Source organism: Pseudoliparis swirei, chromosome 3, assembly GCF_029220125.1.
Source record: "Pseudoliparis swirei isolate HS2019 ecotype Mariana Trench chromosome 3, NWPU_hadal_v1, whole genome shotgun sequence".
In the NCBI taxonomy this organism is placed as follows: domain Eukaryota; kingdom Metazoa; phylum Chordata; class Actinopteri; order Perciformes; family Liparidae; genus Pseudoliparis; species Pseudoliparis swirei.
The window spans coordinates 20008496-20034202 of NC_079390.1; the positions used below are offsets into that span (position 1 = coordinate 20008496).

The 25707-nt window shown below is 41.1% G+C and overlaps 1 protein-coding gene across 3 annotated transcripts in view; it reads left to right on the forward strand.

Annotated features, from left to right (window-relative positions):
- The window catches only part of cadm1a (cell adhesion molecule 1a), a 389469-nt gene that overhangs the window by 321587 nt on the left and 42175 nt on the right, over positions 1–25707 (forward strand). For all 3 annotated transcript variants that reach the window (XM_056443457.1, XM_056443460.1, XM_056443458.1), the window contains 3 exons: positions 4144–4302; positions 10433–10529; positions 15844–16016. In XM_056443457.1, the coding sequence (XP_056299432.1) occupies positions 4144–4302; positions 10433–10529; positions 15844–16016 (429 nt within the window). The remainder of the gene's footprint in view (positions 1–4143; positions 4303–10432; positions 10530–15843; positions 16017–25707) is intronic.

The following is a 25707-nucleotide window of genomic DNA, read 5'->3' on the forward strand; positions in this document are numbered from 1 at the left end:
AGCTTGTAGACAAATTTTACTAAAAAATAAGTATTTTATATTGCCAGGTAAAATCACATTCTATAAATCAAGTCGGAAAACATTTAAAACAATCTTTTAATATCTATTTGTTTATACATTTAATAAAGTTATCACGAACAATTCACTTATTATTTTGGACAAAAAAGGACGTGAACGTTGATTTGATAAACTATTTTAAACCAGCCTTGATGACATGCATGCATCCACTGAATGAAGCTACTGTGACTAGTCCACGCATGCTCCTGGCCAACCAGCTGGAGTAGCTTGTGAGCTGGCTCTGCAAGCTGGCACCATGTGGCCAAGTTTTCATCGGCCCCTTTTCTTCATCGGATCCACGGATGTGCCGCCAGGCTGCATTGCCGGTGACCCGGCCCGTGCCTGAAACTGCAAAAGTGGAGTTAGCCATACATCACGGCTAAATGGCAAATTCCCACCGGTCCTATCACGCAGTGTAGCGTCCTGCGATCGGACGTGTGTTATTTGATTCCCGTTACTAGCAGGAACTGGGTGAGCGAACGCAGGAAAAGAATAGTCGAGGAGTATTGGCTGGGATGTGCCAACCCAGGAAGGCGGTGTGAGTGAATTGCTTCGGTGGAGTGTTGCCACACGTCTGCTACGGGGCATATCCCAACGCAGCAGTGTGCATAAACCTTGCACGATGCCTCCAGTGAGTAGGACTTCAGTAGAAAAAACAATTGTCGAATGTGTATTGATGCATCTAGTGTGTTTCCCTCGAGGGTTCCATTGTTTCTATTTGAACGCATTTTATATTCGATGCAGCACATTTGGATTTCTCTCAGAAGTCGCTCTTACGACATTACTCTGTCTTCTCTGCCTTTCCTCGAGGAATGGGCACCAGCAACTTTTGAGTGTTGTCCAGCACATAGCAGGGTCTATCTTCACCTCGCACACATAGGCGGTCAGCGAGAGGCTTTCCGGTGGGTCGTGTGAATATTACCATTTTCGATAGCAGTTATCATTCTCACACGTCTTCCAAAGTAACCTGCCTTCGTACAGGTTCGAATCCCAGAGACACGTAGCTTCTGGAGGCGAGCGTTATGCTTTTACAATGAATTCCGGAGAGAGACATCCAGAGGCCGCACTTGAATGAAGACGTCTCCGCACCATGCACTGTTTTCATGCATCTCGAACGACATTTTGATTTGAGCGGGCCCCTTCAGGTTCCCGTTTCAGGTGCGTTCAGAAATCTGAAGCCTCTCGTGGTATTTATTCGTGACAACCTGGCACATCACACGGGTTTGCTTTTTTCCAGCACCCCGAAGAGACAGCTGTCACCATGGTGACGGCGTCGCCACAGTGACAGTAGCAGAGTGGATAGAGAGACTGTGCACTTAGTGCATATTTTACAGCTAAAATACAAAACCCAATTGATGCAACGACTCGCATTAAAACCCGATTTTCTCTCTGTACCAGCATTTCCCTTGGCAGCCTCTTTTTTTGTGTGTGGCTTTCTTTGCTTGTTTTATTGATGTGACACAAACACGCGTGTGCAACTACTGTTAGGGAAGTAGGACAGAGGGATAAAAATAATCAATCTCTGTTTGGGAATCTGCCGTGCGGCGCGGTCTCCAGCTATCCCTCTTATTTTGTATGACTCTGATGAGGTATCCTCTTCATTGCATTTGAGAACATAGCGTCTGTGTGATATTACAGAGCAGCCACTAATCAGAGGAGGGTTACTTTGCAGGCTTTAGATCTGCGCCAAAGGTGGCCACACAATAAATCAGGCTTCTCAAAGCCTAATGAGTGATTCACAGTCACACAGTAGCGCCTGACAGCAGGCAATTGTTCGCTGATTCACCTTCTCCGACCATTCTCAAGGACGCCCTCCTCATTTCCACTCTACATATTTTGTAAGGTCATAGAAAGAAAGACATTCGGCTTGCAGCCACACAATGGTTGTGTTTATCAGCATTTCTCCCTTTGCAGCCTTGAGTACAAAGGTTTCAGCTTTGTTATTTTCTCAAGTAAAACTTAGTGGCCCTTCAAGAAAACAAGTTGTTCACAAAGTACTCCCAGAGGACCCAAGGGTGCATACAAAATACAAAACATGAATTGGTTTCGGCAAGTTAGGAAGAGATCCCAAATATGAGCTTTTGTTCATATTTTCAAAGCTTTGTATAATAACGGCATGCCAAGTTTGTTCATATTTTCTTTGTTGAGCCAGCCTCTGGAGCTAAGGTTTCATGATATGAATAAAGTGTTGCAAAACACACTCAAAACTAGAATGGGCACTCGGTAGAGCGCATACCTTCGCATATCACAACATTGGGGATTGCATTATGAACATTTTGGCATTAGTTGCATGCCAATTGGATAAAAATTGACCATGCTATGGTAAAAAGAAGATGTTGACCTTTCCATGACCTTGACCTTTGACCCGATTGATCCCAAAATCTAATCAAATGGTCCCCGGATAATAACCAATCATCCCACCAAATTTCATGCGATTCAAGATGATTTTGACCTTTTCATGACCTTGACCTTTGACTCGATCGATCCCAAAATCTAATCAAATGGTCCCCGGATAATAACCAATCATCGCACCAAATTTCATGCGATTCGGTTTCATACTTTTTGAGTTAGGCGAATAACACGCATACAAATAAATACGCGGCGATCAAAACATAACCTTCCGCATTTTCAATGCGAAGGTAATGATGGGCCAGTGGTGATTACTGTTGCGTCACAGCAAAGAGGGCCCTCGGTCAAAATCCCCCGGCTAGATGGTGACGTCTGTGCCGGTTGTCTCCACCGGCGCTGGTGTTTTCCCACTGACCAAACACAAAGAGGTTAGATCAACTGGAGCTTCTGAATTGCTCGTAATTAAGTTGAATGTTCATATTTGTCAACCTTTTATCGACTGACAGTGACGACCTGTCCAGGGTGCACGCTACCTGTCACCCGTTGGGAGCCGGGATCGGCGCCAAACCCCTGCAACCTTGCAAAGGATAAGTGGCTATGGATGGATAGAGATGAGTGTAATGTTTTTAGAACCGCCTCCCGGTTTTTCAACCTTCGGTTATTCAAAAGCATTTTAACGCCGTTCGCCTCCCTCAGAGTCGATCTTTACCACAATAACACCACTTCAGGAGCAACAGAGGTCCGATCGTGGATGGCTGCACCAGGAGTTAGCGGTGCACGTAACGGCAGTTTCACAAGCGGAGAACTATGGTGGCCCTTTAAAACCATGTTGAGTATTCTGAAACTGGGCGCTTCGCAGATGATGGAAAACAGGCTTCCGGAAGGGTAAAACAAACATTCAAGGCGCTTTTCCTCGACTCCCGGCTCCTCCGGGCCCTCAGCCTTGCGGCCTCGGAGATTACCTGTGGAAGAGCCCCGATTTCTCTCAACCCCGGAGTTACATACTCAATCTCACTGGCCCCGGTCAAAACGTCACTTCCGGTTCCGTCGCATTTTCACAATAAGAGTCCCGTCTTGTTATTGTCCTCATTAAAGTCACTTTCACAATAAAAGTCCCTTATTATTGTAAGTCACTTGACGGAATTCAACCGGCCTCGTCAATCTATAATACTAACATACAGTCACTCTCATGCAACATACATTAATTCTTGCCATTTACATTTTCATAGAGTAAACATTACCCCTATGCTTCATAATACATTAATAACACAATATTCTCCCTAATATTTTCTATTATAATATCTTTCTATACGTATTAATTTAAAACATAAGACCTCTGCAGATGTTATCAAAATAAACTATTACAACTTAACAACCAAAACCGCAAAAAAGTTCCTGCGCAAGCTGTTGGTTTTTCCGTTGTGGCCGAACTGTGGAAACACGACGGTCTCAGTGAAGAGGACGCGATCGCTCATTCTTAGCTCAATGAAAACATGGTTATCAATATTATGTTGCTTTTCTGTTAATAGCTTCCGCTAAATGTCAGAGTTTTAATTAAAGTTAACTGTGAAGCAACAATCAATCAATACTAATGCTTTCCGAGTAAAGAATGTTGTTCTTTACAATAACTGTGGCCAGGCCGCAGTACGTGAAGTTGATCTCATGTGATTCTCATTCTTATTCGAATTTAAATCGTCGCTGTGTTCAAGCCTGCTCGTGTTTTGACGTGTTCCATAGGCAAGCCCAAGGTCGAGCTGACCTACGACAAGATGTACACAGTCACCAGCCGGCTGACGTTCACTGTGAGTAAGGAGGACGATGGTGTACCAGTGTCTTGCATCATAGACCACCCTGCAGTCAAGGACTTCCAAGCACAGAAATACCTGGAGGTTCAGTGTAAGTACTTTTAGTTGGGAATAAATACAAAATCTGCATGGATATTCAAGCTGAAATTATGCAAGTTTCTTTTTTTTTCAAGTGCCTCATCAGCTTAACTTGGAAATTGAACTAGAAATATCGAGAAGAGTGTTCCATTTCCACTAATTAAATGGCATAAATTTGCTATTTCTTCCCTAGCTAAAACTTGGTGTCGTGACATGTATGACAGTGTCACTGAAGGGAAATGATTTCCTTGCATTGGTTATGATGACTAAAAGGGGGAAACTGGACCGCAATGAAATAGATTGTCCCATCTCTTCTAATTAAATTACATCAATTTCACACATTTTCCACGCACTGAAACTTCTCCAATGTCATGAGAAGGAAACGATCTCAGTGTGAGATGAATCAAAAGTGCAAAGGGATTCAAATTCATGTTTACAAATGCATTTGTTGTTGTTGTCCTTTTCTGTTGCAGTTTACCTATTACAGGAAGGCCGTACGTATTTGAACTGTGACACAATCATTATTATTGTCCTCTTGACACGTATTTCAAATGATGCAGTCAATATGTGGTTGAAGTCAACAATCAAGAGATGCTTTCATGAATCTGAAAACAGAAGGTTAACAACGAGGAACAAACCACTGGTAACGCTGAAGAACAGGAAGGTCAGATAAGACTTTGTAGTTTTAGATCAAAGTTCAGTCCAAATACGTTCAGCCCTGACCATGTACAGTATATGCAATGTGAGGTATGATTGTGAAGCTCTGGGTGCCCAGATGGCTGCAATATAGTTCTCTTCCATTTCTAACATCATCACATGTTAACAGAGATGTTATTAGATCCACAAGTCTTAGCGTTCTAGTCACATCCAATTTATAAGATGTTCAGACTTATTAGGGATGCCAATATGCAGTAACATCTTTTAGAAGAGGAGAAAATGACACAATTGTACTGCAGGCAAAAACTGCATTGTTTTTGCTCCAAATTGAATGGGATCAGCAACAAAACGGGAGACTTGTACCTACCCATAACACCCATTTCAGTCGCATCTCTTGAGGTTAAAGGTCAAGGGACAACTTTTAAATATGGCAATGTTAGTTTTTCCCTTGCCAAAATGTTGCCTATTTGGAGCTTAATTTTGCCTCATTTCAGACATTCCAGTATGACACGGTTGGTACCAATAGATTCCTTCGATTTTCTAGTTCCATATGAAATCAATATGTTCACTCGAGCCTACAGCCTCTGAAAGACAGAAAATCTGGCCAAGGATAACGGCGCCCACGAGGAATGCAAGAGGTTAATTGAGGTCAACGGTCATGTTTTTGTTGCTACAACTGCTTTATTTAACATTAGAAAGGCAACACAATGAGTATTAGCAACACTGTTACAGTCGTTCATATGAAAAGACAGCGATTAAGGCCTGATCATGACATCGGACATGAATCTAAAGTGACTACTCAGCCATGTGACCAACAATTAGAATGCTAGACCTTTGTAATGTGGAGTTTTAGATCATGTTATTGATGCAAATTGATTGAATTTATGTATTTTATGTCTCTGTAACCTTATGTCTTTGGCCTCTAGGATGTCCTAGCATTCTATAAAAAAGAAAAAGTCTTCTGTCGATATCTGACCTTTCCCTGGGAGAGCGAGAAAAGGAGATCAGCTCATCTACAGAGGCAGCATGGCATTTAGTTTGCCTCTGATAACCGGGAGCTCACATGGACCAACCAGCTCAGCACCTCACACTGCTTCACGCTCTGTGCACACTGCAATGGGCAGTACTGCACAGCGCCGTCTCTTCTGATAATATACAGTTGCATATAAAATGTAGAGTGATACTCTAGAGAATACTAACGATACTGTGAATGGTGATTTCAACATTTTGGTTTTTTTACTTCTAATTTATGAGTAAAATGTGTTGAGCAGTTCTTGATATCACAAAGTGTGCTTTTTATGTGCACTAACTAAAATTGAATTAATTGGAAGTGTCTCACTGCCAAAGCTGTGCAGGTGAGACGCTCACACTGTAGTAGTTATGTGTTGCACATAGACCTCATTGCAGTGTAATAATTTGGTGCATATCATACAAAACGTAATCTAATGTTCTAAATGGTCTCCCTTTCTACTTTAATTGGTCCCAAATTTCATCCTTTCTACAAACCTTTAAGAAAAAAGTTACCTGTTCTTTTCTTTCTCTTAAATTATAAACAACAGGAACCGTAAATTGAAGCTCACTTTTGCTGCCCCTGTTTGTTTACTGATTGTATATTATACTGATGGGCGAAGTGATTTGCATTACAATGACTCACTGTGTGGGCAATTTGTGAGTGAAATGGAATTCATTGTGTAATAAGAAACAACAAAAAGGCCATTGTCAGGGGAAAGCGTAATTAAATAAGCCCGTAATGTTCATGTGTATGAGCAACGCAAGCTGTTTTCCTTTCTTGCCTGGTTGGTTTTCCCTTAAGGTCAGCCGGCTGTGGAGAGATGGATAGTGTTGTCTTGAGGGTTTATGAGGTGAGGCACACAATAAAGCAAATAATTCAGTTAGCATAATGATATTGGCCTCCTTGCATACTGTAGATGTTATTTCATTTCGACTGAAGTGGCAGTGGATCTAAATCTGGCTGTGCAGTGTGGGTCGTCCCCCCCCCCCCCCCCGACCCCCCATCCAGCAGAGACAATGAAAGCTCAGACAAAACTACTTGAGGCTATCAAAACAAATTACAGATGCCTCGCGTCCTTTATGTGTATGGCTCCGAGATGACAAGGTCAGATGACGTTGTGGGCAAAGAAAAAGTTGCAGGATGCTATGTTGCGCCTGGAGTGGAAAAAAAACTCCAAAGGGTTCCCGTTTAATAGCGAACATGCCCACTGAGCAGAAGACTTGGCTGTTCGCCCATCTGCTGTCCATCACCAAGACTGAGAGTCGGCCACTGACAGGGTGTGATTTAGACAGATGGATGGCCAGACATGTGTTGTTTGTGGCAGAGAAGGTCGGACAGCAGTGTGAAACTTAACAGCCGCCTTTGGAATCATAACTCAGGCCCTCTGTCTGCAGGCGGATTAAAAATGAAAGTACCGAACGCTGCATTTAGGCCAAAAAATGGTGAAAAGAACAATACAAAAAACTGTAGATCATTGTGACTCAGCAATCTGTCTGTAGTGGGATGACTCAGGTATTTAGACTAGAGCATCTGATGTAGGAGCAACACAATAGCATTGTGTTGTGAACAAGATGAGGCATAATGTGATGAAAGCATTCAACAGTGATCTTGGGGTTAATTAAGCTTTCGATGTTTTGCCAAAATTATTTTAGCTTTTTTTTCCAAATGGCACTGCTGGTGAAACAAACTTTGATTTAGATGAATAGAGTGATTATTTGAGCGACATAATCTCTTACAGCACACGAAGAAATGTTTATATTTTCAATGAAGTATAACACAATTGACCTTATACTAAGCCACGCCCCCATGTTGCTACTCCGTCAAGCTGTCAGCTACACTGTCAGTAACGGCCCTCTTGCAAAGATAAAGGTAGAAGTTAAAACCTACAGATCCCAGTGTCAAAGTGAACCACCTCATAATCTGAAGATTGAGACAAAAGACAATGAAATTAATGAAACCACAGCTTTATTCATCGTTACAATCATTCAAAGAGTAAATTGGCATGTAAATACATTCAGTGTGCCTTCCAAAGCTAGCGTTGCATAGAATTGCTAACGCTAGTTAACGATTTGCTGGCGTACTCTGCTAATGTTAGTGCTCCATAATTTTGGGGTAGCAACGGATATCTTCTTCCAACCTCTCCGGGTAACGAGTATCACAAACGACGAGCTCCATGAGCATGAGAGTCTGTGGAGCAGAGCCGGTTAGTTTTCCGACTCTAGGCGGAGCTTGCTGATGCTACGCTGTCATTGGCCCATTTGCGTTCCAGGACGTGACTTAGCAAAGGGGTAATTATTAAAAATGGTGAAATGATGAATGAGTTAATTGACTTGTATAAGTATAATAATTCACAGCAAGATCTCCCAAACACATGTAGGCTACTTCTCGTGGGATTCCTTAACCCTCCTGTTGCCTTAGGGTCAATTTGACCCCATTCAATGTTTAACCCTCCTGTTACCTTTATATTTACTGACATATTTTATACCCTTGGGGTCAATTTGACCCCAGCAATTAAAACCTCCAGAAAATTATTAGAATTAATATTGTTTTCCAAGTTTAAGTGTGAGGTACTTTATGTTTGTTTGTTGACTACCTAAATAGCCCTTTAAATATATACAAAAGTTGATATTTCTTATATGTTTGACACAGTGAAAAACAGCCTGGGGTCAAATTGACCCCAAAGAACACCGACATTAAACATTGAATGGGGTCAAATTGACCCTATGGTAACAGGAGGGTTAAAAGGTGTACGTTTGAGCAGTTGACCTTTGGTTGACCTGGTTGTGTCTCTTTCAGTGCATGGTTACACTATACTTCATCCCTTACCCAGATGCATGATTAAAATAAAACATTCCATTTTTCCAGCATAAAGGATCATCCCTCATACCAAGACGAGAAAAAGCTTTGATAACAAAAGCAACAATCAAGGGAGTGGGAACAATAGAAACTCCACGGTCGCAAGGAAAAGCACAGCAGCGACTGTCAAAGCACCCCACTGATTGTCAAAACAACACTCTCGCATTTGATGTCGCAACTTTACCGAGGAACGTCTTGTGGACCTACTCAGGGCTACATGTGGTTCTGCACTGCATCACATCTTATCATTCGCAAAAGCATTGGCTCGTGTTTTGGCGTAAGGGTTGATTTAAAATACCATCAAGGTAGACCCAACAACAGCGATTTCATTCAAAGGAAATGCGGGTAAGGCAGGAGTAGTAGGTGGATGTGTTGGATTAATAACATCATGACAAGTCAAATCTACCCACTCCAAGCCAAGTTTGTGTAGCATGAAGCTCATTCGTTTCTTCTGGGGCAGATCATAGTTGTTGTTCTTGTTTCCGCACTTATTGTTGTGTTTATTCTATTCATGTAATCATGGTGGAGCAGAAGATAAGTAGTGAAGGAAAGACAAACACCTGATTATTGCAGTATAATCATATAGTCAACAAATTAACTATATTCATGTAAATATCGACAAAGATTCTGTGTCAAGCATTTGCAGGTAATACTTACTGCAATGTCTATATGTATTATGAAAATATCAATGGATAATAATTGGGAAAATAAGTCTTATATTTATATATATATATATTAATATTGATTAATAATACAAAGTATTTCATAATTCTTCACAATTGATGGTCACTCCATGATGTTTTTTGTTACAAAGCCCATAGTTGTAAACATTATAATAATTAATTTATAATAACCACGATTGATATGCAATGGAATGTTATTAAATATTACTCTGTGGTGATTGGCTGCATTAGGTGAAGGTGAACACATATTAAATATCTGCAAGAACAGCACACAAACATTGAATCATGAAGGATATTTTACATTATAAGTCATTATTAATAATGTGTTATGATATTTGCTACGGAGCATTGTTAATAATAGGCGGTGGCAGCAAAACTGGGCGAACGGCTATGATTGTTATCAGCTGAGCAATAATGGCAGGAGTCAGGTAAGAGTGTCTGGGCTGTACACCCCCATGAATATGATTGGATGCTATTAGTCAGCAGGTAGCCTGATGGAGAGTCTGAAGCCAATCAGCTAATGACTCCCTCCACTGGGGCGCTCTGCCTGAACAACAGTGCATAATGTCTCTCCTGATGTGACATGAATCCAGCTCCTCTTTGGATGAATCAAGCCAAACACTTTGGGAAAGTTTGATCATTTGACATGCGACCAGAAAAAGAACATCACGTGGCAGAGTCGTTGTACTGCGACTGTGTTTTGTGTTATATTCATGTCATATTTTTCCGTTGACTATTTACAGTGAGAAATTCCTCTCAATTCTCATCGAAATCAAAAGATTCTACCTTTTTTTAATGTTTATGTATGTTACAATTCACATGACTGTGAATAGGAATCAGTCAGAAAGAACAATGTAGATGCACAGCGAAGATAATGCATTGTTTTTGAGAACGTCCCAGCAATTAATTATCTGTCTCTCTCTCTTTCCTTTCAGACAAACCAGAGGTAAAGATCCTGGTAGAATTTCCTCCGGGTCTCACCAGGGAAGGAGAGAATCTGGAACTGACGTGTCAGGCCAAAGGCAAACCCCAGTACGATACACACACACTTACATTCACAATTAAAAATGCCCCTTGGGTAGAAAAATCACATGTATTTATTCACGCATGTCGGCATGTCAGTGCTATCTTGCCGTTTCGTCCTAGTCGTTGACGAAAGAACATTTGCAGCAATAGAGTTGAGTGACGGTTGCATCAAAGACAATCAGACACAAAACAATCTGAAATCATTTCCCCAAAGTTCTGCTGCAGGATGATATCATATGTGGAACATTAGTGGTACTGTAAGAAACCAAAAAGCCAAACCCCAATTAGAGGCCAAGTTCTTCTCACTGGACGGGTGTGACGGGATATACTTTCCAATTGTTTATTAAAACTAGTTTGAATAATACATGTTTAAAAACTAAAAAGAACAAATGGGGAGACTTTTATAGTGTAACCAGCGAAGTAATTAAACCCAGCATACCCAACAATAGGATGCAAATGGGAGAGAAAATATTATTTATGTAGGACCGTTAAAGGGCCGTCTTCGTATGACGAAGGAAGTGAAATGGACTTCACGTGGCAATTTAATAATAATGGCAAAGGAAAAATGTACGGACCTTTACAAACTAAAGGGAAAAACATTATAAAGAAAGGACATATATTATACATATATACAGGACTGTCTCAGAAAATTAGAATATTGTGATAAAGTTCTTTATTTTCTGTAATGCAATTAAAAAAACAAAAATGTCATGCATTCTGGATTCATTACAAATCAACTGAAATATTGCAAGCCTTTTATTCTTTTAATATTGCTGATTATGGCTTACAGCTTAAGAAAACTCAAATATCCTATCTCTAAATATTAGAATATCATGAAAAAGTATACTAGTAGGGTATTAAACAAATCACTTGAATCGTCTAATTAACTCGAAACACCTGGAAACACATTTTCAAATGTTTGATTTTGTTTTGCTGTTATAAATCTTTTTTTTACTTGGTCTGAGGAAATATTCAAATTTTATGAGATAGGATTTTAGAGTTTTCTTAAGCTGTAAGCCATAATCAGCAATATTAAAAGAATAAAAGGCTTGCAATATTTCAGTTGATTTGTAATGAATCCAGAATGCATGACATTTTTGTTTTTTAAATTGCATTACAGAAAATAAAGAACTTTATCACAATATTCTAATTTTCTGAGACAGTCCTGTATATAGACTTTCTGAACTCTTCAAAGGGAGAGAGCCACCATTTTGTTTTCCAATGGCGGTACATTTGAATGAATTACACTTTGAATTATGATTTGGTGCTTATGGTTTCCAAAATAATTAACTGAACTATTGAATTTCGACAAACTTAACCGATCTTGTGATGTGAAGCATGTGCATATGTTGACAAAGTTACCCGGCATGTGTTTATTTGTCAAAAGATGTAGCCATCTTTTGTAAAGATTTACCTAATTACCTGCATCGTATATATGCCGGTTGAGTTCAGTGATTAAAGCAAATCAAAACCTGGGCTATTGATTTCAGTTTCACAGTATATGAATATGAACACAATATTCTTTAAACGGATTTTACCCTTGTCTTTTTTTCTTTCTTTGTTGCCGCACACCGAAAGATGGTGGTTATGGGTTATGGTGTGATGGGAAAGACATTTGGTCAAAGCAGATGAAGGTATTGTTGATTAGCAATAACAGAAGGTGTATATGAGGGTGTCCTGGGTAAATGTAGCAGAGACGACACGAGGTCTTACGGTACAGACGACCTGAGGCCTGGCCGTTCTAAATGGCTATTCCCGGATACATAATCACCTACTTGAATGGCTGCTATTTTCTTTCTCAGGAATTGCAAAGGGGGGAATTAAAAAGGGCCTGTAATTATGAAAGGATCACTCTGATATTTTGAGCAGGTGTTTAATTACCACTCTTATAGAGGCGACAGAAAGAGCAGAAAGGGTCATTACTGATAGTGAGCAGACTGGGTCCCAAGACCTCAAAGGAGGAATTTTGGCAGAAAGAGGGTTGAAAAGAAGGGGTGTTGAGTGCTTACTTTCTGTAAGTATCTCCGGGATCTGGGTGCTGGATGTGCACAGATGACATCACTCAAGTGAAAGGACTGTTTGTCCACAGAGCTGTCTCCAGGCTATGTTGCCCCAATCTAAAAAAAAATACTTTCAGTGGCTTTTATCAGTTCTGTGGAATCTACGGCCTTTGCATCCATTCTCATGAGGTTAATACTCCACGTTTATCGTCTGCAAGCCCCGGTGCTGTTGTGTTTCGATGACCTGTCTGCGTGATATGATATGTAATGGAGTGCAAATTAAGCCATTAGGCCACTCAGGGGTGAGTATAGGAGTGAGAGCTTTGTATCTCACGCAGGAGGTTTGCCAAACTATCCAAACAGTGGTGCTATCGGCATCAATCGCATTAGTTTGTTTACAACCCAGGTCAAATTTGAACGGGACAAAATATTCATCAGGTGAGGCTGGAGCTATGAATATTTCATCGGAAAACGATGATGTGACCAACTTGCCGGTGTGGCATTGCATTGGATGTTTTTACGTTCAGGTAAATTGAAATGTGTAGATGTAAGACAACCCCAAAGACATAGGCTTACTGAAAGAAATAGAACTGGAGTAGAATAACGGACATACCCATTCAAATCCCGAAGCCGAAGGGTCAGAGCGGGTGGTGTTTTACATGTGTATCCTTGCCATTGCAAACATAGTCGGCGGTTCATTTGTGTGTAAGCCGCCATCACAACTTACAATGATTTGATTTTTTACTCGTCAAAATGACCCTGGGAATCAGTTCAATGGCCTTTCTACGCCTATTCTATCTCTATTGGTATCCCCCCCCCCCTTTTTTGGCATCAAACTGTCATCTGTCGTGAAACGTTTCGTCATTCAAACATGTATCAAATCATCAATTACGACTTTCCAAACCGTCCCTACGGCAGAGTTTCTGAAACATTTGGCTGTTTCTCACTCTTGAGTAATGTTAGCACGCGCAATGACAAACAGCCGACACAAACAGCTCACGAGTGAAAAATGGAAACTGTATACCATGTCATATCTTTAAAAAATGTGATTTGTCCCGAGCATGTGGACAGAAGTATTTAAATATACATCGTGATATATTTTGGCCCTTTACAATGAGTTGCTGTTTCTCAGAACCAGCCTACAGAGTTTTAAGGTGTGTGAAATTCATAACATAGGTGTTTTTCAGTCATGTAATAAATTAAGGAAAATATTGTCAGTGGCATGATGATTTATGTTATCATTGCTCCCATCATGCCTTTTGTCTCCACAATCTACACGGATCACTGTGTCTTCACTCATCGGGGACGTGATGAATAAATCACACAATAATACGAAATACTTGCGAATATCTTGGATTAAAATGATCCATTGTGGCAGTAATGCAAATTTACAACACTTTTTTGAAGAAATATTCAACTATATTTCACTACCAGCAGTCAGTCCGAGTTAAATTGTTGTATAGCCTCTGTGGGGGCAGGGGTATTATGCGTTTACAAAACGGGACCAAAGCAGGACTTTGATTTGGCCTTAAAAACCTCCACAAAATTAATCGGAATCTGAAAAGTACAACGACTCTAACTGTTCTCAATCTGCAAAACATGGTCTCAATCTGATCGTCTGAGCGAGTACAAGAACACACACGCATGGAACCAAACACTGCGCACTTCCGACTGCCTGCATCCCAGCAGCACCCCCGAAGTGTTCATACTTGGCATAGAGACAAGCTAACTACCCATATTCATTTTATAAAGACGAAAACACAATCAATACAGTGAGCTGGGAATTGGAAGTCATTTTCATTCGAGCTGCTGAGAGCTGTGCAGTCATTACCAGCAGATAGCACGGGGGGCCTCGGCCATTTGTATTCTAGACGCATGCCCTTCCTCTCCCCTTGCAGCCCCTTCTTACCTCTTTCGTCGATCTCTGTCTACCTGCCTTCTCGGATTCACTCTCCCCTTCTCACAGCATCGCATCCACCTTTTTCTAGGTCACGTCTCTCACTCCATCTCATATATATATTTGTATTATTTATTTACATTTCAATTAATCTGGAGAGCACTTGTGATCGGCTGCGCGCTCGCTTCCCAGACGTCCGCCGCGAACAAAACCCCGGCATGTGTGGCGCGTTTGCTTTTGCTGTTGAGCTCCATCACTTATTTCTTATTCATTTTGCTTCTTTCACATCATCTCCCCCCCCCCGCCCCTTTTTTTCCTATCCGCTCGCTCCTTCCACAGCAAATGTTTTCAAATGGAGGGAAACGAGTTAAAACGGCAGCGCAGAGTGCAACACGAGAGACCATCGGCAGACGCTCGTGGGAAATAACAGTAGTTGGCGGTGGCCATTGGAAGTTGCAGCGGCAAAATAGAAGAGTTTTGTCTTTGTCTTTTTTCTCCTCTTCACCCTCGGTGGCTCTGAGCTCATTGTCATAAAAATGGGATCTGTCACACCGCTTTAAACCTCAGTCAAGGTAGAGAGGAGAACAAATGCAGACGCTTGATAGGCGCCCACCTACACAGCGACAAAAGCAAACGAGAGTAGAAAGCCTGTAATTTGAGAACAAAGCTGCTCCACAGTTATTGTTGCTTTTAGCTGTACACAACAAGAGGAATGTCACTTTTGCTTTCTGTATCCTAACTCTTCTTGTTTAGCCTCTAGTGAACAGCTGCTCGGCGATACATACACAATGAGGTACACTACCGTTCAAAAGTTTGGGGTCATCCAGACAATTTTGTGTCTTCCATGAAAACTCACCCTTTTATTTAACAAATGAATTGAACATTTCATAGAACATATAGTCAAGACATTGACAAGGTTAGAAATAATGATTAATATTTGAAGTATTAATTTTATTCTTCAAACTTCAAGCTCAAAGGAAGGCCAGTTGTATAGCTTATATCACCAGCATAACTGTTTTCAGCTGTGCTAACATAATTGCACGGGTTTTCTAATCAGACATTAGTCTTCTAAGGCGATGAGCAAACACAATGTACCATTAGAACACTGTAGTGATAGTTGATGGAAATGGGCCTCTATACACCTATGGAGATATTTCATTAGAAACCAGACGTTTCCACCTTGAATATTAATTTACCACATTAACAATGTATAGTGTGTATTTTTGATTAATTTAATGTTATCTTTATTGAAAAAACAGTGCTTTTCTTTGAAAAATAAAGACATTTCTAAGTGACCCCAAACTTTTGAACGGTAGTGGATATTCATCTAACCAACGAGTGTGTCAGTTCCATTCTCAGTTTTTGAATGTCTATCTTATCCACGAGGTCTTACTGGTGCTCTGGCTTTTTCTCTTCTTTTTAGGCCACAGCGGGTGAACTGGTTGAAGGTGGATGACGACGTGCCATCCCATGCCGTCATCTCCGGTGGTGACCTTTACATCGAAAACCTGAACAAGTCCTACAACGGAACCTACCGCTGTGTGGCTTCCAACGCGGTGGGGGAGTCCTTCGACGACTACATCCTCTACGTCTATGGTATGCCGGTCCAACTCTGACCCTGCTTCCCTTTACTGTTGTGAGGAGATTGCCCCGTGAACACATGAACGCCAGAGTCATTCATGTGTCCTCTTGATATCTGCGAGATCGGTGAGAAGTTGGCACTGGGCAGTTGTAACATACGAAAGGCCAAGAGGCGATTTGAGAGGGGTGTGCCATCGCTCTTCTTGGCAGAATGCAGGGAGAAAAAGGCGAGCCCTTTGGTAACCTGCAACCCCCTCTCTTCATCTCCAGAGTGCAGGGGAGTTGTGCCGTTGAACTTGTTAGCCCAGTCTGCCTGACTCATTGATCCTTTATCCGACTGCGGTTTGTGCAAGTTAAAGTCTATTCCCCCGACCGCGGACGCGAAAATATCCGTAGCCTTCACCGAACGCCGCTGTGCCGTGTTCCGACTGCGAGAAGGCCAGCAGAGCTGAACCCGGCGAACCGGGTCCTTCCCCCCTGTTAAAAATTAACAAATCGCCTACTGCCAAAGGCAGTGGCCATGAGCATAACCCAAGGTATGCAGACTGACTTTTAAATGAGGACTGTTTTAAAACCGGTGCAGGGTACTTTTTAATCCCTCCTTGTGTCCAACTGCACTGTGGATGTGGCCAACGCCGACAGCTCGTCGCTCCGCTTTGTCCACTTGGTTCCTTCACTGCCCTTTCAGCCTGGCGTCTGGATCGAGACAAATGGGGTCCTGAGGCTGCATTAGGATGGGCACATTAGAAGAAGAAGAAAAAACGCAGGCAATCTGTTTTGCTCTCTGATAAGCATGCAAGCTTATTGTTATGATTACTCAAACTGGATTATATTTCTTCTTCACACCAGTGCCTGTAGCAACACGCCAACACTGAAGCAGCTCCTTGAGATGTTTTAAACCCCGTGCTATTTTCACTCCAAAAGAGAAGGTCATGTCCTCAGTGTTGTTTCTCTCTCTCTCTCTCTCTCTCTCTGTATTGTTTTTCGTTATTTATTACCCGAAGAGGAGTTTAATTTATTCTATGTGCCTACGCATTGACAAACACCTTTCACATTGTGGATTTTTATTGAAGATGTGGATTTTTTACGTTATATTTTTGCAGACTGAAGATCACCTTTAAATTACATTTAAACATTTATCAGGTGAGAACATTAAATATATAGACTTTTTTGTGTTGGTTAGTCCAAAAGTTCTCCTCATGATCGCAGGATAACCAAAAAGTCCTTGCTAGCGGCCCATTGAGGCCACATCAGATTTTAAAATGTTTAATAAATAACTAAACGGTTATGAATGTTCAAGATCATCTTTTCAGAATACGATACAGGCCATTTTGGTAGACACATTATACATATGACAAAACAATAGAAATCATTTTGTTTGACTTTTGCTTGGCACTAAATAGGCCGATGTTTTACTGACGTCCTCTACAGTTGCAAGCTCGTTCTTTGGTATCGGTATCACTTTAAGACGACGGATTTTGTAAATCTATAAAATATCCAGCCTTAAATCTAGTCAATTGTTATTTATATAATGTGTGTGTGTGTGGGAGTGTAGGTGTGTGTGTGTGTGTGTGTGTGTGTGTGTGTGTGTGTGTGTGTGTGTGTGTGTGTGAGTTCTACCTCCCGCAAACCTGATGTGATCCCGATCCGGCCTCCTCCTATTTCTGCCAAATATATTCATGTAGCTTCCTGATGGTGTATTTTCCACCAGTCCTTCTCTCTGCTGTTTTCTCTCATCCTCATAAGCATTATGCTTTTATACTGTTGATACCAGTAAAATGTTCTCCCTGGGCAGGGCATTACACTGTAATGTGCTCATTTTCCCGGGCAGAAATTACCTCACTATCACTTTTTGTAGACCCTGAGCCCGCAGAGAAGTTATTTGGCGGCTATTGTCAGAGGGAATTAGTGGAGTGAAAAGGCCTCTTTTCATGGAAGGCGGAAAAAAGGACTCTGAATGCCTGACGGACACCAGCTGAATGGATGTTATTAACAGCGGAGCGAGTTGCTGTGCCAATGAGTGCAATAAAACAACTAAGGTACTGTTGGAAATCAAGAAAACAGCTTTTTGCCACCTGCTTATATTACAGAGTCAATACTAACAAGCCTCTTGTTGTGTGTCAGAATCAGCTCCCTCTCAAGAATTGACGTTTGATTGACAACAAAAACTTAATTTGTATGCCGTGCAGTCCGCACTCGATGATCCATGTGAATATGATGCACTCTGAATAAGCATAGCATAAAATGTAAGAGAGACTGCTACTCATGGGGGGTGGGGGGGGGCTCTTCAAAATGACTTTGGTTCAGTCACTAAATTTTCAATTTCATGATTGAGGAGTAAAATGGTAGTATTAAAGGGATAGTATGGCGAGACAACGGTGTGTGTGATAGATAGATAGATAGATAGATAGATATGTACTTTATTAATCCCCAAGGGGAAATTTGTCGTAACAGTAGCAGCACCAATAAACTAAACACACAAGAATAAAAAATAAAATATAAAAAACAGGGATGAAAGATAAAGATGTATACAAGAAGTATACAAAGTAAAATATAAAATAAAATATATATGTATCTATACAACATATATGCATACACAATACACAATACAATACTAATGACAAATTAAATTAAATATAAAAATATTAAATATAGACAGTGTGCAAAATGCAAAGTGTGTGTATGTGTGGAGTGTAAATGAAAATGAAGTGTGTGTGTATGTGTGTAGTGTAAGTAAATGAAATGTGTGTGTGTGTTTGTAATCAGATCAACTACAAGACACATAAAAGACCATCAATAAGAGCAACCATTTTAAGATGTGCCATATTGTCCACCACTTTGTGTGTGAACATTCTTGTAATTGTTGCAGGCTTTCTGCATATCGCTCTTCCCGGGCTTAAGCACTGACATCCCATGTTGAGGGATGCAAGTCGCCCCTCACCCACACATGCCCCCCCCCCCCCACACCTCCCCCTCTCCCTGGTGAGAGAAAGACAAAGATAAACACGGTAATGCAACATGTGGGCAACTAAAAGCCTTGGGCCAAAAAAAATAATAATAAAGCAGCCATTAAAACCACAGAAGGCCTCTGTCCTTTTAGAGCTAGTCTTTTGATGACTTTGATGTGTCCGGAGCTCCCACAGCACTAATGTCGACTGTAATTCAACAGCAAATAATGCCGAACCTTCGCCTTGCTAATGGGAAGACAGGATGTTGTGGCTGGGGCTGTCAGAAGCTGATTCCTACACCCAGACCCCCCACCGCCACCACACACACACACACACACACCAAATCCTGCATTACCACCACCGTGCAAACACCTCTGTAGTCGACCAAAACAGAAGCTGGGAGAAGGGCATGTATGTACAGTCATGACATGAAACCACCAGTTGATGGTGAACTGTTAACAAAGTGATTCCAGGATCTGCATCAAAGCAATCGACAGGTTCCCCTTGTTTCATGGTTTATATTTACCACAGTGACAGTCGTGGTGGTAAAAGTAGGAGATGCACTTGATGCCGGTAGACGCCATGCGTGGTCGAGAACCTGACGAAAAACTAAAGACCCCCCTTCGACCACAATGTTGGTTTCCATAGTGGCACTGTCTGTATTCTCTGCTCATTAGCTCCATGGGAAGTGAAGCAACTGCAAAAGAAGATAATTTGGCAACCATAGTAACGCATATGTGTGTCACCACATGACTTCAGATATTTCATTTATGCCGGCGCCTGTCTCTACTCTTTGAATTACTATGGAGGACTTAAAATGACTTATGTATAAATAAATAAATGCTTAAATAAATGTATAAATAAATGCTTAAATAAATGTATAAATAAATAAATACAAGAATAAATGTATAAATATAGAAATAAATACAGGAATGAATAAATATAAGTTGTAACTCAACAGGACATCATTAAATAAATATATCTCTACATTTCTGTATTTCTTCATTTATTTATTTCTCTATTTACGTGTCCACACGTATTTCTTCATTTATTTATGTGTGACATTTATGTGTCCGTATATTCAAATGAGCTGGGCGGTCCCCCCATTAAACAGTGACTCTAGGAGTGAAACGTTGCAACCGCTCCGTAACCAAACTACATGCGACTTTTGAGTCACCCCCGAACGAAGACGCGCTTATTTCAATCCTAAAAAGTTTACCATCATACCTGCAGGCTATTTCAGAAAGACACATCCAGTTCAAATGCGGCAAGTAAGGAGGGGAAGCCTCTTAAGTCCCTCCAACAGACAAAATGTACCAAGTTTTTCGATTTAATGCACCACAATGCCCCAAGAGCCATCTGGAAATTGAAGTTTTTTCACGTCTCTTTAAGTTTCGATGGAATTTTCTTTTGTTAAAAGTTCAAAATGAGCCACAACCTCAGCCCGGGATGCCGAGCTGTACAATGCAGCCGTCTCATTTAATGATAAAGTCCACATGGCGTCTCCGCCGCAAGCACTCCTCCCCCCCCCCCTCCCCTGCTTGACAGCCAGAACAAATGCAGCTATGGCCAGCATCTCTGCTAATGCATCCGGTTCCCGGGTATTGTGACCCTAAGTGATGGAGAGCACTGTGAGACTGGCTGACACTAACAATGTTAACAACGAAAAGAATGCAGTCTGTACTGCTCTAACTCTCACTGCCGCGCTCACTTCGCAGGGTAAGAAAACACAACCATCGGGGTTTTCCTCTCGCAGTCGAGTGAGACCCGGCGCCGAGGGGTTTTAAGTTGTTTACAGGCTGCCGCTTACCCAATAACTGAGTTCTCCTTCTCCCTGCTCCTTTACCAGCACCGGCTTTATTGCACACCAGCCGCCTGCTTCGTGACCCTGTTGCACTCAGTCGTCTTCCTACTTACTTTACACTTCTTCTCCATTAAAGCACATGGGACTTTCTCCACAAGTCACCGTTAGCGCTTTAAGTGGCCGCGCAACATTTCTTCCAGAGGTGCAAAGTGTCCCAAAACATCGCATTCGAGCCGCAAGCGCTCTTAGTTTTGCCGAAATTGCACTTGAGTGGAACTGAAATTGCTGGTGGGAGATGCGACGAGGAGGGGGAAAGTAATTCATCACCTCCACGGCAAATTTGCAAGTAAGTTGCGTTTTGAATTCTGTTTGAACATGTTTTAGCATTCACTGCCATGTGTCAAGTCATGGCATTTCCAGGAAATTCTATAATATCAGATCCCAATATTCATCTGACGATCACCGGCTGTGATCTCGAGTTTCACAGGTAGACACAGTATCTACTCAAAATGACCCCAATGTATTTACATCCAGATAATCCACACCATATTTTACTTCAAATAATAATTTTAAAAAATACAACTAATAATATTACTTACAATAAAACATGTGAAGATTCCCAAATAACCTCTGAGAAAAACTACTTTCTGTCTCGTGTTTATCATCTGAAGCTGAACGCCTGGGCACCTTTAAACCCCGGAGGTTAGACTTCGTTCAGTAAGGTGGTCGTAGGGCATTAAAAGATTACTTACTTTAAAAGAATTCAGTACACCACCATTTCTTTTGAACCAGGTAGCAAATTAGGAACTACCAGCATTGAGGTATTTGAATGATAAGTTCTTTTGTTATATGTATTACTTTTTTAAGGTCTTTGTTACTACTCTCTCGAAAGATAAAAAGAGTTCCGAGACGAGCACGCAATAGGCTCTTTCAGAGTCAATTTCGAGTGCATGAGTAAAGACTCCAAACACAGCAGTTGTAAGGACTTCACTGGTTGGGATTATACAGGGACCAAGGACACATCCTGCAGGGGACGAGGAAAAACATACTCAAACAAAATACCGGAAAATTGGTAGAATGCTTGGTAAGGATACAATATATATAACGCTTGCAGGCCTAAGAGGCACTAAATGGGACAAGCAGCAGATCAATAATACAGTTAGATGGTGGATCAGGTCAAAAAACTGAATGAAGCAGGGAAACATGAAAGTAAAAGGGGTAGAATACTGCCGTATGAGGACACTGTTTTTTCCAAGATCATCTCTGGTAAGGATTCAATTTGTTAGACCTTTAATACTCTAATATTCTTTCTGGTAGATTTATCAAACTATGCAATCACATCACCATTCCATTTTGTGAAAATGAAATATATGTTAGTTATTGGGATAAGATATTCATTTCTGCCAGTTTACTTCAGTATGTGAAGCATGCCAAATATACAACTATGTATTACATAAACCTCTATGGCAGAAAGTAAATTGTCTCCCAAGCTTCATGTGACCGCAATCTAAATTTGAACACCTTAAATGTACATTACATTATAATTAAAGGAGGAAGTGTCCCTCAAACATGTATTGCGTGCACACATTTATGTTTACCCATAAATGTTTCATTAACATGGTGAAATTAACAGCCATTTTCGTAACCTAAACCAAGTATTTTTTTTAAACAGCTCATAAAATCTCCTCTGGCCTTAAAACTTCGAGCTGACATATTTCTGGCATTACCGTACGATCAAATGATACACTCTCTACTCTCACAGCGTCTGTCTTTTTCGAGAGGTCAAAAACATAATATTAGTCTTCACAATTTTGGTTATTTTTAACGAGCATGTATATATAGACTACACTACACTATGCAGGCGGATATTTATCTTCAATCGTCTTTTATTTGCCATTCATATCTGCAGTACACCTTTGGGCGTGTTATTCTAATAATCGGCTGAGAAAGGCTAGTGCACATTTTGTTTGTTAACGGATGACAGAAAATTATACTCATTTATTCAGTATTTTACATGTTTATGAATGGAAACGTATATCTCCTCGAAATGGCTGGGTTTACCTATTCAAGATAATATAAGGTGATTTGGAAATGGCATTAGAAATGGCATCAGGATAGTTTATGCACAAAGTCATTCTCACGATTTTTAGATGAGGCTACATTGCACTGCATGCTCTCCTATAACTTACGATACCATACTGTAATATGATGTACTATACTACACAGCGCTATTACTTTGACATACCTTACTATACTACACCTCACTTCTTCCCATGTATCACCAATGCCTCTCTGCTGGAGGTATTCTTTCAGGTTTCATATTGTTTGGTGACACTGCTCACATGGAGTTCTTTAACTCCCCGGCTTTAGCAGGAAGGCTTCCTGTCAGGCTACATCTCGGAGCTTCCTGCTGTCTCGCTCCATTCAGTCAGACCAGAAACACAGATTCATAAGCCTCATCAGTAAACAAGGGCCAGTGACTCAGCGGGAAGAAAAACACATTCTGCCTGTCCCATTTGAAAGTCAATAAGCTCCAGTGTCCTTTGATACATTGCACCAGCTCGTCACAAAAAGAGAAACATACATTCAGGCAGTCTTTCTTTTAATCTTTCTTTATCTTTTATTTATCTTCTTTTTCTTTTCTTTTTTTACTGCTGAGTTTTTAATGAGATGCTGACACTGATGATCCCAAACATCTGCTGGACCCTCACATTTCATAATGGGATAAAAACCAATTAGACAGCACCAGCCCAGAGCTGGAGTTGTGGCTCTCAAGCATGTGTGAAATTCATCAGCTCAAGCCTCATCTGCCAGCCGACTTCCCGATGGATCATTTCTCTCCGTCTTTGTCTCCATATTGGTGTGTGCAGCCTTTTGTATTATCAAGGTTGACTTTTTTTTTTTAATTGAATTGTTGGTCGATAAAAAAAATATACCGCACAGCAACAGAGTTTGAATACTGATCCAGATCACCTGAAGGCCTCATTAGCATTTTAAAATGTGCTTCAGGCAGAGTTCTGAGGGACTACACAGACCTCTCTGCTTGTTTTTTGAATTACTTAGTACAATTTTCTTAAAGTGCATAAAATAAATCATTTTCTAAAAGTGTGCAGGGGTTTGTGAAGTCACAACTTCTGCCCTCAGGGAAGACTACTTTTAAATAATAAACAACCTCTGTAACCTCAGGGAAGACATCCTACTCTACAAAGAGCGAGGTAACTTATTACTTCAAATGTAACTTTGGGATGAATTGTATTTGTTCAATTAAATCATGTCATAGTGAAAAGATATTCACTGGGAACATCTTTTGGAACATCTGGGAACCATTACTTGCTGTACATGCAGTGATGCAATAACATTAAATGTGACATCTGACCGTTTCTATGGTGCAGAGGAATGAAGCTAACATGGAAGTGCTAAAAGGCATTACTTCCAAAAAAAAAACAAGTCAACCCACAAAGACCTCCATGTTAAAATGCCTAATGTTACAGCAAAAATAATCATGTTTACAGCCGAGGACAAAAGACAGATGATAACTGTTCGTAAGACCAAGTCATTGTTGGTTGTTGGTCTTAGTACAAAAACAGAACATTACCAGACTCAATAATTTACGTTTAATAGAGCGACTATTGAATTTTGTCCAGCTAGCAATTGTGATTGGAATGTTGTGGCTTCTAATGAGTTAGAAATTAAAACAAACAAAGGCATTTCATCTCATGTGACATACTTGGGGCGGCTGTAGCTCAGTGGGGTAAGGGGGTCGTCCTGCAACCCCAAGGTTGTCGGTTCGATCCCGGCGCACCCCATTAGTAGCAAGTCGAAGTGTCCTTGAGCAAGGCACTGAACCCCCAGTTGCTTCCCGGGCGCATCACTGCAGCCCACTGCTCCTTAATAACTAAGGATGGGTTAAATGCAGAGAACTAATTTCCCCTTGGGGATTAATAAAGTATATATCTATCATCTATCTAACCCAGCAGTAGGCAAATGAAGTACCATTGGCACGCGGTACCGCTGCAAAAATAACAACAAATGTGCAAGAGACCTTTTTGGAAATGTTGAAGCACCCTCTCAAATGAACGTCAAAATACCCCTCTCACAGCCATTGGCAGTTGGTTGCAGTTATTGACGGAAGTTTCAATAAAATACATTTTTTATTGAAAAGCAAAAAACACCTGCAGTTTTGTCATTTTCAGCTTCTTCTGTTTTATATAGCCATTGTCGTGTGTGTAACAGTTTAGCTCCACGCCTTCCTTGTTGTATTAGTTGTTTTCATCCGGTCACTAACTATCATGTCGTTCCAGATCCTGCTTCCCATCTCGTCAATCCAACTCCCCTCACCTGCCTCTGATCACCTCGTTAGTCCCTCATTCCCTTCACCTGGTCCTCACGCCCTTCTCACCTGCAGCCCATCCCCTCATTAGTCCCTCACTATTTAGCTCCCTCACTTCCACTTGTCCTCTGCCAGATTGTCTTGTGTTTTTCCGACCAAGCCCTTGAGCGTTCCATAGTTTGGTTATTCTGTCTGTTCCGATGTTGCTGACGCTTGCAGTAAAGAATCTTTATTTGAATTATCTGTCTCCTGAGTCGTGCATTTGGGTCCACCCTTATCCTGTCGTGACAGTGTGCATCCGATGAACTGCAACATAAATGATGCAACCTACCGTGCACCATCACATTACCAAATGTAACATTGCACCAGGCACGTGCACAGATAGAGCCCTAGTGGTGCTCAAGCACCAGCCCTTTTGCCCTGGATGAGAAAAGTGCCCTTTTTGCTGGAGCCCACTTTTTTCATTCATCAGTATTTAAGAATAAAAGTTACTCTCTCTGTCATCAAGTCCCCCCAAATGTGTTTTAATATCCGACGGGGCATTTATTTGAGTTCTTGTGAGAATTTCGCCCCGACATGCTCCGCGACGCTCACGAGCCCCCCCCCTCCCTCCCTCCTCCTCCT